General features: G+C 33.5%; 1 protein-coding gene across 1 annotated transcript in view; it reads left to right on the top strand.

The window, feature by feature from the left end:
- The window catches only part of VPS50 (VPS50 subunit of EARP/GARPII complex), a 130,111-nt gene that overhangs the window by 59,313 nt on the left and 57,250 nt on the right, over positions 1 to 13,548 (top strand). Inside the window, exons 14-16 of the mRNA XM_068549991.1 lie at positions 1,188 to 1,279; positions 5,318 to 5,412; positions 5,748 to 5,846. Of these exons, the coding sequence (XP_068406092.1) occupies positions 1,188 to 1,279; positions 5,318 to 5,412; positions 5,748 to 5,846 (286 nt within the window). The remainder of the gene's footprint in view (positions 1 to 1,187; positions 1,280 to 5,317; positions 5,413 to 5,747; positions 5,847 to 13,548) is intronic.

The raw sequence follows: 13,548 nt of genomic DNA, 5'->3' as shown, positions 1-13,548 counted from the left end.
GCTCGCTTTTTGCTTCAGGCTAATAGTTTACAGGTATTATGTATTGTATGCATTTTCACTGGGGTATAGATTCAAACATAAAACTCCATTTGAACCTTCTATACTTAGTCCTCTTTGCTAAAATTCCTTCACCCTAATCTGTATAATTTAAGAATGTTGAGGACTCTGGTCAGTCTAATAGTCAGCTGACAATATCTAGGGCTGTAAAAAGTTATTTGTTCACCAGAAATTCTTCCTCTCGTATTCACATTAAGGACTAAAATTGTAGGAATCAGTAATTTAAAAGTTAGTCTTCACAGAACTTCATACAGCTGAAAGGGCCTCTAGAGTTCATCCGTCGTAGTTCTCTAGTGATACTACTGGTATCCGAACACTTCACCATTCTAAATAAACTAAAGCTGTAGCTCAGGTGCACTGCTCTGAGCTGCTGGGTTCCTAATAGCCAGACCATACAGATGATATGGCTTAAGCTGTAGGAGTAGTCACAGGTACATTAGGCATGTATCTGGGGCCTGGCCTATGAAAGGGCCTTCTGCTGCTTACCAGTGGGTACCCTGCTAGCCTCAGATGAGATCATATCCTCAGTTGTTCTGCAGTTTACTTGCACAAAGGCATAATTTTTAAAATATAATGTGTATGTGTATTTTCAGTTGCTTTTAGGGGGAGAATTATTTTGAGGCAGGTCATTGATCTTACCTGTTGAACTGGACATTGTTAGATTATTTACCTGGAATGCATAAAAGTATTTTGGATCATGAAAAATATAAAATGTATGCATCATTGCCTCACTGCATGAGCATTTTTGCACTCTGTACTCTTGTTAACATGCATATTAATTGAAAATTGGGTTAATTGGTCCTGTAATGCCCTGGCAGTAGGCAGTATATGGGTCATTAAGAATCTGGTTTTTGGGATCACACTACCCAAGTTGGAATCCCAGCTATGATCACATATAAGCTGAGTGGTCTTAGGTGTAAAGTACTTAACATTTCAGAGTCTGAATTTGTCTATCTTATCAAATGAGTTTAATCCTAATTCCTATTTTTTGACATTGTTTTGGTTGTATAAATATTGAGAATATTTTCTATATTTTACATATGCTTATAATATATGAGAATCCAATTTTTTTTTTTTGAAAACAAAAATGTGAAGCAAATTTTAAAACGTATACCATCTTTTATTTTCAGAAGGGAGTAATATGATGGGTACTGAAGAAACAAATTTTGATCGTGGCTACATAAAAAAGAAATTAGAACATGGACTTACACGAATATGGCAGGTTTGGTTTTTTTAAACTATTTTTTTACCAAAGCAATAGAAACCTTCATGTCAAAGTTGTTTTAGAAATTCAGTATTTAAGTTTTCTGTATTTGTTTGTTTTCCCTGCAGATCTAATCATATGTTAGTTTTTCTTTGGAATAAGTCTACCATTTGAGTTCTGTAATTTAGTTGTCAATTATATTTGACTACAAGTGGCAGTAGAAAAAGTTTTAATTTGAAAATATCCATTGGAAATATTCCTTGATTACGTTTTGCTTTTAGTGTCCTAACAGATTTGTGCTTTCCTAAAGAAGTTGTTTTCTTATTGAGATACTGTTTATTTTGTGTGTGTGGTTTTCTTCCTTTTCTATTAATTTTAGGAAAAGGATAACTATATAATAGGTGACATAGTTGGGTTGGAGTGTAGAACAGAATGAAGAATTCTAAGTCAGTGATTTTTGTGCCTTGAGTGAATCTTATGTATTTATTGACTGAATGTGTATTCCTTGGCTTTTCTTTTGCAGTTTAGTAGCTCAGTTGTTATCAGATAACTAAATTTGTTAATTTGTTAAAAATTTTCACTTCCTAGATAAGTGTAATTTCTTTGATGATAACTTTGTTCTTTTTGGACTGCTTCAAAATTTAGCAGACTATAGACACTTTGACCATATTATGGTCTTTTAAAATGTATTTTTGATTTTTCTAATGAAGCTGATGTTTAGTTTGAAAATCTTTTATAGGATTTCTTTTGAAAAAATTGTTTAGGAAAATATATACTGAAAACATGAATTTCCTCAAGAATCACTTAGCAGTTATAATTTAGTGCTCTTCTAACTTTTGATAACTTTCTATTGGATATGCTATTTGAATTTATACTTTAATATTTAAATATGTGATAGTGGTAAGAGCTTCGCCTTTTGTATTTTCTGATATGACCATATGAAACTAATTTTTAGTTTTCCATTAATTATGGGTTGGGGCTGACTTTTTTCTGAATGTTATGTATAACAGAAAGGAAAATTTCATTCTCTAGGGTCAGATATGAGTTGTTTCTGATTTAGTCTTCTAACAGGCTCTAATTATACTTTGTTGAAATTGTAGAATCTATGATAGAATTTCTGGTAATTCAAAGTACTTTGGATTATTGGCCTGGTATTTTATATAGCTAGTTTCTATTCAGTCTGGCAACCTGATGTCGTTCTTGATATAGGAATAGCTTTTAAATGTAAGATTTAGTAAAGCTATTATCATTTAAGTGTTTGGCCAGTTTAATGAAAGTCATCATGCTATTGAATATAGATAATTGTGTTGTAGGTTTCAAGTTTTAGAATATCTTCATCTCCACCCACTTCAAGTCCCTTTTGCACCTCCAACCCCAATTCTCATCCAGTTCTACACAGGACTTTGTGTATGTTAGGAACTCATTAGTGTTTGTTAAATTGAAATTACAAAGCTCAATGCAATTGAAAAAGGCAAAAGCTCTGAAAAATAAATGTTTTTTGAGAACACATCTGGCAGACAAAACCTGGCAGGAATTGAATTCATTTGATAGCACAATCTGACCAGTATTGTCATTTGGCTTTTTGTAGTATTTATTTATCCCATTAAGGTGAACATTCATATGTTGAAGGGATATAAATGTGTTTTATTTTGGGATACTGCCCTAGACCCCACTGGGGATGTTATATAATATATGCTATACCTACCATAATTCTAATATCTGAAATGCTAAATTCTAAAGCACAAGTGAGCATGTGACAGTTTATTGACATCATAAATTTATTATAGAGATGATAAATGATGATTGAGAAGCATAATAAGATAGTTAACATTTCTGACATAAAACTAAACTCAGAATCATAATCACCTTGATTATTATTATAAAAACTTTTCAGTTTTTAGAATATTGTCGCAAATTTTCCATGCATTTTGACTCAGTCAGAACCTTTAAGGGAAAAATGTTGTATCAGTCATAATATGTGTATCACACTGTTTGTGGGTTTAAGACGACGGTGGTGAAAGCATGGTCCTTGACCTCATGGAGCTTACATATCCAACCATATGAAAGTCTTGGTCTTCCAAGATTTTCTTTTTAGTCTTTACATATTTGATACGTGAGAAGTGACAGTTTTAAAATGCTTATTCTTTCTTTCTTTTTACTATAGGAAATTAGGGTTGGAATATTTCTACTTTTTGTGAATTTGAGATTTTCTTTACAGCCTAATAAACCACCCACTTTTAAAGTTCTTCCTGGGGCATTTGAAAAATAACCATGTATTTCTTCTTTGTATTGGGAATTAGGTTCCCTATGTAAATTAAAGCAGTTTATTATTTATATGTATTATTCTCATCTATATTCTTATTTGGTTGTGGTTTTCTTGGTCTGTGCTGTTCTGAGGGAGGAGTTTTAATCTTCCAGAATGATTGTAGTTTTGTCAGGTTTTTCTTTTATTTCTAACAGCTTTTGTTTTTATACCGGATGCCATGTTGATTGATGATGCAACACTAATAACCACTTTACTTACCCTCATTGTACATAATTCTCTTTATTAATTTAAAAAAATAGCTCTTTTCTCCATAGGCATTTTGCAGTGAATTCTAGTTTGCTTTATTATTACCATTGCTGTATTTATTTTGTTCATATTTTCCTGATAAATCCTTGACTATTCCTTTATTTTAAATGTTTTTATATCATGTTTTAGTTTTAAAAATAAAGATAATATGTAAAGTTCTTAGTATAATGCTTGACAAAAGTAAATAATCAGAAAGCAGTAGTTTTTACTGCTGTTTGTTAAGCTCTTATGTGTATATTAGAACTGTTTCTGATTTTCCTATTCCATTGACTTTTCTCTATATTGCTAGCATTTTTTGGATAGTTTTTAATATATTTAATATAGGTGGTACAAGTCCTCCATCATCACTGATATCTTCATCCTTTCAAAGTGCTATTTTTAAAAAAGAGGTTATTGTCTATTTATTATTTCTAGTGAATTTTAGAATAATTGTTCAGAAGAAAAGTTTTTGTGTGTGTGTGATTTTGGTTAGAATTTCACTGTATCTCTACATTAACTTGGAGAAATTGACATTTACAGTATTTAGTTATGTATTCAGTCCCTTAACTCCCAATTTATGGAAATTTCTTTTGTATCCCATTAAAATCGTTAGTTTTTTGTTATAGGTCTGATAGCTCTTATTAAAGTTATTCCTAAGTATATTGTATTTTCAATATTTGTTTTAAATGAAATCTCTCCATTTTTAGGTGCTTCAGCCAGGTATACGTGAAAACTATTAATTTTTATATACTGTACTTAAACACTTCACACAATCATCTTATTAATTTTAATTATTTTTGAATTGATAATTTTGGGGTTTCTAGCTTACTGAACCATGCCCAAATAATGGTGATTTTTATCAGTATATCTAGTATGAGGATATAATTCTTATCTTGCATGTGTGTGTGTATTAGTAGTGATGATGTGTTCTGTACTATTTTTTTTTAAATTAATTTATTTATTTTTGGTTGCATTGGGTCTTTGTTGCTGCGTGGGCTTTCTCTAGTTGTGGTGAGCGGGGGCTACTCTTCGTTGCTGTGCATGGGCTTCTCATTGCGGTGGCTTGTCTTGTTGCAGAGCACGGGCTCTAGGCACGCGGGCTTCGGTAGTTGTGGCACGCGGGCTCAGTAGTTGTGGCTTGCGGGCTCTAGAGTGCAGGCTCAGTAGTTGTGGTGCACGGGCTTAGTTGCTCCGTGGCATGTGGGATCTTCCTGGACCAGGGCTCGAACCTGCGTCCCCTGCATTGGCAGGCGGATTCTTAACCACTGCGCCACCAGGGAAGCCCCAAGTCTGTACTATTTTTATATCTGATGTTCATGGAATTGTCTCTGTGATATCACCCTAAATATGCTGACTATTAGCCTAACTAGATATTTTTTTTATCAAGTTAAGAATCTATTCCTGTCTCATTTTAATGTGTAACTGTACAAAAAATGGTTCTGAGAACTTATTTTCTATATTTTGGATTTACTTGAAATATTTATTTATTTATTTATTTTTTATAGGATGTTCAGCTGAAAGTAAAAACCTACTTGCTTGGAACTGATTTGTCCATATTCAAATATGATGACTTCATCTTTGTTTTGGATATAATCAGCAGGTAGTGTTTGAGATCTTGTCTTATTCTTTAGTTTGATTTATTGAACCATGATAATCAATGAAATCGTGAATCACTGAGTTGTAATGTATAACTTAATAGAAGTAAAGATAATTGAACATTCATAGTCTAATTTCTGCTAGGGTTATGTGTGAGTGTGTTTAAATATTTCTGCCCTTTGGATGTTTGTAAACTGTAATGAATGTGATCTTTAGAATTTCTTCAAACATCCAAATTTTTATGATTTGTTATCTTTGAATAAAGATGACCTGTACTTCTCTTTTTTCCCTATAATAAACATGTTGCTGAAATTTATGTAAATCTTTCTGTCCAACTAGGTTGATGCAAGTTGGAGAAGAATTCTGTGGTAGCAAGTCTGAAGTTTTGCAAGAGTCTATTAGAAAACAAAGTGTCAATTATTTTAAGAACTACCATAGGTAAGAACTCTAATAAAATATGAATAGACTTATTTAGGTAGTGAGAATACCTTTGTCTAATGCTTAACCTTATAGTGTTAATTGGTTTAAAATAATTACTTTGAATTTGAACGACTATCTTCTTTGTAGCTTTTTTTTAGGATGGTTAAGGATTTTTTTACCAAAAATATCATAAAGTATTCTCATTACTTATTTTTTGTAAATTTCAATATGTGTTTTGTCTTGAGGAGCTTAAAATATTGAACTGACTTCTGTTTGGGTGAAAGATGATTACATTAGGGATCCCCAGAAGAATTTGGCCACTATTCTCTACCTGCATATATGGTGTGAGCTAGTAAGGAAGTTAAATCAGTAGCGGCAGCACTCAGTGAACAGGGGATGCTTGAAACTGTGTGCCTTTTAGGAGTAAAAAGGCTTTCAGAGAACAGGACATGATATTCAGAATGTAGCTACAAAGCCAAGATTTTGTACTACATTGCTTTGCAAAACAATCACTACTAACTTTAAAAAGGTTGCCTAGGAATGGTTTTGGGAGTGGAAGAAGGTGGGAAAGAATGTTTATATAGCAATGTGTTTGAATGCTTAAAGTAGCATTGAATTGAGACAGAGAATATTTATTAGACCTTTCTTCATGTAAGCTGGCCCCTATGCTGTACACCTTATATACATTTTATCATTTGAATTGAGTTACAGCTCACTTTTTATAATGCATTTTTACTTTTTAAAATTAAGTTTTGATTTTGTTGTTATTTGGTGCTGGGGAGAGTTGGGATTTGAAATTCTCCTTTCTCTCCTTGTTCGGAGTCAACCCCTGGTCACAGGGATATGTGCTATGTCAGAAGAGAGATTACTGGACATGAAACCATTGACTAATTTATTATTAAATATATTTAAGTACACATTTTCTGTCTTAATTGTAAACTATTAAATATTTATTTTGAAAGTTTATTTAAGTTGATCCTGTACCAAAGCAGAGCCTTTGAGTTTCGCAATTGAATGAAGAGAATGTTTAAAAAATTAAAAAAAAATTTTTAATTGATTAAACCTCAGGAAAACAGTGGTAAGGGAACAACATGAAACCCTAACACTACCTTAATTTATAACTTCCTTTTCTGTTAAAACTTAAGCCCTGTTAAAACAGAAGGCTTGGCCTGTACACATTGCTGTCCAAAATGAGAGGGGCCTTATACTCACAGATGGGAAAGGATAAAGAACTGTGAAGGAGCCAGAAGCTTCACTTACCCCATCAGAATGCAGGCATGCTGGATGTCCATTTCTCAAAGATTGCTTTATATCCAACAAGACAACTGGGGGGTCTTTTGATGTTCATTGTGACTGCAAGATGTGTGTAATGCAAAAAACATGGATTTATTTAATGGTTTGCATTCTGCATTCCATTTTACTTACTGTCAAAAGGTGTCTGTCATCTGTGGCCACCAGGCAACGGCATTTCTAGACTCTGACTATGATGGATATTCCTCACAAAAGTTCACCTTGATGAAATTAGAAAATATCAAAATGAATTATTGTTTCCAAAACACTCAATATTTTAATGGGCTTTTCTTGTTAGAAACATTTGTGAAACTTGTTTCCCATTGAGGAGGCTGTATTGTATTGTTAGAAGGAGAGCAGGACTGGGAAATGGTAAACTCGGGCTCTTACCACATTTTTGCCACATGCCGTCTCTCTGTCATTGGACAAATCATTTAACCCCTCTGAGATATGGTTCTATCTATCAATCGTAAAATGAGGTGGCTGGACTAAAAGGTGTCCCGAAGTATTACCTGCAGATCTTTCCCTTTTTTCTTGCTGCATTGTGTATTATAAAAATTGGAATAGGTTAAAAAAGAGTAAAGATGTAATCTTTCTTTGTAGTATTCTTCTCTTTTCCCAATGTTTAAACCAGTCTTACTCATATACTGCCTGTAGTCATTATCTCTCCAACAGCTGCCATTTGGGAAATTATAATGAAATCACTTGGTAAAGTTGGTGCCAACCATCAGTGTGTTCTGAAGTACATCTGTTTCTTTATAAAGCAAGATAAACTTGACAGGCAGTTTAGAAATGATGCCAATGTATATATATTGAGTTGACGAAAGTCATTACATTAGCCAGTGATGAATCTAAATCTACTAAATTCCGATTTAATATCTCCTTCACCAAATCATATTACATAAATACCGAAAAATACCATGAAACATGGTGAAATATAGATGATCTGTTTCAATTTTGTTGAAGTGTTTAAATATGCTTACAATTTGTTTCATGGTCCTCTACTGCCAAGTAGAGCTCTTGAGAATAAAGAAATTCTTGAACCGAATTACTCTTATTTTACAGTCCATTTAGGTTGTTGGTTTGAAGATGTAAGCATAATAAAAAGGTGAAAATAGAAGCATTTTACTCTTTGGCAGAACATCTGTTTATAAAATGTACCCACGTTGCTTGTGGAAGTTGTATTAAAGCTTGCGTGCCATTATCTTTTTCTAGGGCAAAGCTGGATGAGCGTGTGAGGGAGCACAGTCTCTGTCATCTGTCAGTGTAAATTCTCATCTTTCAAAGATATATTTTATTCTCCCAGGTTTCTTTATGTTCAGGTTCTAAGTTTGTATACACCCAATGCTGTCATTTTTCTGCCAGATGTTGCAGAGTTCCCCAAAGCACAAATAATCTAATTTGAGCAGTAGTGACATAGAAATTATGTAGCAGTGTGCTATTGCCAAAACATTCTATTTAACAAGTACCTTTTATTTTTAATTACTTTAGTATTCAGAGCTTATAAATGTTTTCAGTGATCCTAAAGGTGCACTGACTGATGTCAGAAGAGGGGAAAGGTCACCTATCCTTTTAGGGAGAAAAGTCTCTCCTTGCCTTTTAAGGTTTAAGTTTATTAAGGTTTGGTTTATTCCTTAAGTGTCTTTAAAATGTGTGTTGCTAGGGTCAGTTTTATTATCCATATACTTATCTTTGTTTTCTGTCTGGATCAAATGATTTAATCATCTCTTCTGTTTTTGAATACCGGGCCTGACATCTTCTAGAACTGACCTGCCGGCCTGTGTTGCACCCCTAGCCCCAATCCCCCGCCCATATATATTCTGCCAAATAAGTTGTTTTGGTTAAGGCTTCAGGGAGAGTAGTAAATAAGTTACCAATAATTTTACTTGTTTTATAGGAGATCTCATAAAGAGGTTTTTTTTTTTTTTCTTTAAAGAAAAACCTAACCTATAATAGCTTTAATTTACAAGTGTCCACGGATATATTTTCCTAGTATTGCTTTGTAACAAACTATCCTGAAACTTACAGGCTTAAAACAACCATCATCTTATCATTATTACATGTATTCTGTGAGTCAGGAATAATTCAGGCAGGGATCAACTGATTCTTCTACTCCTCATAGCACTGACTGAGGTGACTAAGCAGTACTCAGCTGGTGGAAAGCTTGTGTAGCAGGTTCAAGACGGCTTCACTTGCACCTTGGTGGAGATGGCTGGAAGGGTGTACAGCTGTGTTGGTTAGTCAACATGCCTTCATGTGGCCGCTCCGGTATGGTGATCTCAGGGTGGTTGGACTTCTTTTTTTTTTTTTTCTTTTTTAATAGCTACTTTTTAATTAATTAATTAATCTATTTATTTATTTTTGGCTGTGTTGGGTCTTTTAGTTTTCGTGTGAGGGCTTTCTCTAGTTGCGGCAAGTGGGGGCCACTCTTCATCGCGGTGCGGGAGCCGCTCTTCATCGCGGTGCGCGGGCCCTTCACTATCGCGGCCCCTCCCGTTGCGGGGCACAGGCTCCAGACGCGCAGGCTCAGTAGCTGTGGCCCACGGGCCCAGTTGCTCCGTGGCATGTGGGATCTTCCCAGACCAGGGCTCGAACCCGTGTCCCCTGCGTTGGCAGGCAGACTCTCAACCACTGCGCCACCAGGGAAACCCCTGGTTGGACTTCTTACGTGGCAGCTGGCTTCCCATAGAACTAGAGTTCCAAGAGAACCACATAGAGGCTGCATGACCTTTTCTGATATAGGCTCAGGAGTCATGCAGTCCTTCTACCACATTCCTTTGAATACAGGCTTGTCGTAAGGCTGGTCCAGACTAAAGAGGAGGGAAATTAGACTTTTTCTTTTGATTGGCGAGTGGTAAGGTTGTGTCATAGAAGAGCATGTGTGTGGGATAGGAGGTATTGTTGCAGCTCTCTTTGATATATTCCTTGGGAAAAAAAGGAGAAATGTTTTCAGAAAATAATTTTTTTTTGGACTTGGTGATAATGGTGCCAATAAGTTAAATTTATTTTTAATATGTGAAGTGTTTTACTGAAAGTTTATGTAAAAGTACAACTATTTTCCATCTCTAAACCATACAAGAGGGCTTAAATTTTGGACTTAAAATGAGAACAAAAGGAACAATGTCTTCATAATATATATCTCTTACGTTACACTACTCCCTCTTCTCTATATATGTACATACACATAATACACAATAACAATGGGTAGGCAACTATTAAACTCCTCTTAGTAAATACAGTTGTTACTGATTTCCAATTTTCTTCCTGGTGGTAAAGAGTCTGGGGCAGTGTGGTGTTATCAGTGGCCTTGGGTTCCTACCTCTAATGTGTTACTCACTAGCTTCATGGCCTGTGTGATTTTAACCAAATTTTTTACTTCTCTGAGCATCAAATTCCTTCTCTTTAAAATGTATAAAGGCTTATATTAGATACTCTACCTCTTTAAACCTTGTGCTTTTATCATTCGTTTTTGGAACCTACATTTTATTGCTTCAAGTCTTTTATTAGGTTAAGTAAGAGATCTGTGTTTCACACAGTTCTAGTTCACTGACATTTTTCCTTTAACTTGTAGGTCAATATATTTGAGAAACGTTGTAGATCGGTTATTATCTCCTTCACTATATTTGCACTTTAAAATCTCTTTAATTTTATTTTGATTGTACGTATTTTTTTGTATACCAGAGAAGGTTTTTTGTGTCCTGCTTGTGTGTTGTTTCTAAAGATGCAGGTGGCACCCAGAGTGCTTAAAGTAATAATCGGGACTGCTTTTCACTGTAACTATGATTATAGTCAGTTCTGTTATTCAACATCTGATTACAGTTTGTACTTTACATACTCATTGCTTTTTCATCATAACTGCCATCTTTTTTGTGTATTAGAGTAAAATAGAAGAAAGGAAATAAAATGCAAATCTTTCAATTTGTGTAAAATGTTCTTGGGGAAAGAGATGCAAAGGAAGTTTTCTTTGGCTCTATTGAATCAATTTGGATAATATTAACCAACTTATCATTTACAGTAAAAAAAAAAAAAAAAAAAAAAAAGTAAATTTTTGCCTTTGACTATTGTTTCCAACCATGTTGCAGTGAAAAGAACAAGATTTGGAAATCAGGGCCCCTGTCTCTGCTGTCTACTACTTGTGACCTTGTGACCCTTCACAAGGGGATTAATGTTTCCTTGGGCCATTTGTGGCCTTATCTTTAAAATGGGCCTGCCCTTTATTGCAGACAATTTGGGAGGGTAGTGAGTAGATTATTACAGTTTTTTCTTTTGAAAAACTTTATTAAATCATAATTCACATAAATGTATGCATATCTTATTGTACAACTCTATGAATTTTTTTCATATATATACACCACATAAACTGCCCGGATTAAGATATGGAACTTTTCCAATATCCTAGAACAAGGCACAAGGTATCCCTTGTACCTTTTCTCGGTCAGTAGCCTCCTCAGAGGTAACTGCCATTCTTCTGTCACCATTGACTAGTCATGCCCGTTTTGAACATTATGTAAATATTGTGGTTTTATAAACGTTGTTCTGAATTGTATTGCTTTTTATTTTAAATTTCCTGTTGTTTCTTACACATACACACACACACACACACACACACACACACACACACACACACAAGTTGATTTAGTTAGTATATTGACCTTGGATTCCTATGATCTGGTGGTTAAATTAGCATTTTATTAAATCTAGTAGTTTGGAAATTCTTTTGAATTGTTTATACAATATGTCATTTGTGAATAATGATGGTTTTATATATTTCTTTCTAACCTTTGTATTGGTTAGGACTTCTGGTACAATGTTGAATAGAAGTGCCAACAAGGGACATCCTTTCAGTACTTTATGATATTTGTATGATATTTGTGGTAGGTTTTTGTAGATACTCTATATCAGATTAAAGAAATTCCTAAGAGACAGTCAACTTTAAGGTAAGAAATATTGGTAAAAGTAAAGGGGATACTTCATAATGATGATAGATTGTTAGGAAGATATAATAATCCTAAATTTGTATATTCCTACTAAAATAAATTTAAAATATATAAAGCAAAAATATTCAGACTAAAAGGAGAAATAGACAAATTGATAATCATAGTTGGGAAATTTTATGTGCCACTTTCAGTAATTGGTAATATAAGCAGACAAAAAAATCAGTAAGGATATATGTTTGACCAACATATTAGTAAAATTTGCCTAATTGATATAGATATATTGGTATATGTATGTTTATACATGTGTATATATATTACAACACTTGACAGCTGAAGAATTCATATTTTTTTTAAGAGCAGAAGGAAAGTTTATCAAAATCGATCAACTGCTGGGCCCTAAAGCAAGTCCTTAAAAAAAAAAAAAAGTCAAAAGATTGAAATCATAGAGAGCATATTCTCCGACCACAGTGGAATTAAACTACAAATAAATAACAGAGAGATAACGAGAAAACCTGCCAGGTTTTTGAAATTAAACAACCTATTTTCAGTGTTAAAGAAGAAATCATATTGGGAATTAGAAATTATTTAAAAATGAATGATAATAAAAGTATGACATAAAAATTGTGGGATATAGCTAAAGCAGAAGGGGGAATTTTTAGCTTTAAATGCATTTTTTGGTAAAGAAGAATGTTTGAAAATCAGTGCACTAAACTTCCATTTCAAGAAGTTAAAAAAAATGACAGCAAATTAAACCTAAAGAAATAGAGGGAAGATAATTACAAGAACAGAAGTCAATGAAAGAGAAAGTAAATGTATAATAGAAACCTACAATGCTACTTAGTAAGACTGAGCAAGAAAAAGAAACAAATTATATCAGCAGTTAAAAAGAAGGTATCTATAGATCTTAAGACATTAAAAATAAAATAAAATGATATAAACTTTATGCTGATAAAGTTGACAATTTAGATTGAAAAGAACGAATTCCTTGTACATACTTAATAAGCTGATAAAATAAAATATAGAAAATCTGAATAATCCTGTATCTTTAAAGAAATTGAATCTTTGCTTCAAAGCATTTCCATAAAGAAATCTCCAGGCCTGCTGCTGTCACTGGTCAATTCAGCTGAACATTTAAGGCAGAAGTAATATCAAGACAAACTCTTTCAGAGAACAAAAAAGGACGGAATGCTTTATAACTTATTTTATGAGGCCATCGTAGCACTAATACCAAAACATAACAAGTTTGTTACAAAAAAAAAAATTACAGGCTAGTACCTCATAAGAACATAAATGTAAAAATCCTGAACAAAAGATTGGCAGATTACATCCAATGATATCTAAAAACAATACATCATGAATAGGCAGGGTTTATTGCAGGAAAACAAGGTTGGCTAAACATTTTAAAAATTAATAAATTTAATTTACTAATTAACAGCTACAGGAAAAATACCACATTGATCATTTTAATAGATGAAGAAAAAAATTTTGATGAA

Source organism: Eschrichtius robustus, chromosome 8 (genome assembly GCF_028021215.1).
Source record: "Eschrichtius robustus isolate mEscRob2 chromosome 8, mEscRob2.pri, whole genome shotgun sequence".
Lineage (NCBI taxonomy): Eukaryota > Metazoa > Chordata > Mammalia > Artiodactyla > Eschrichtiidae > Eschrichtius > Eschrichtius robustus.
This window is presented reverse-complemented; position numbering and strand designations above follow the sequence as displayed.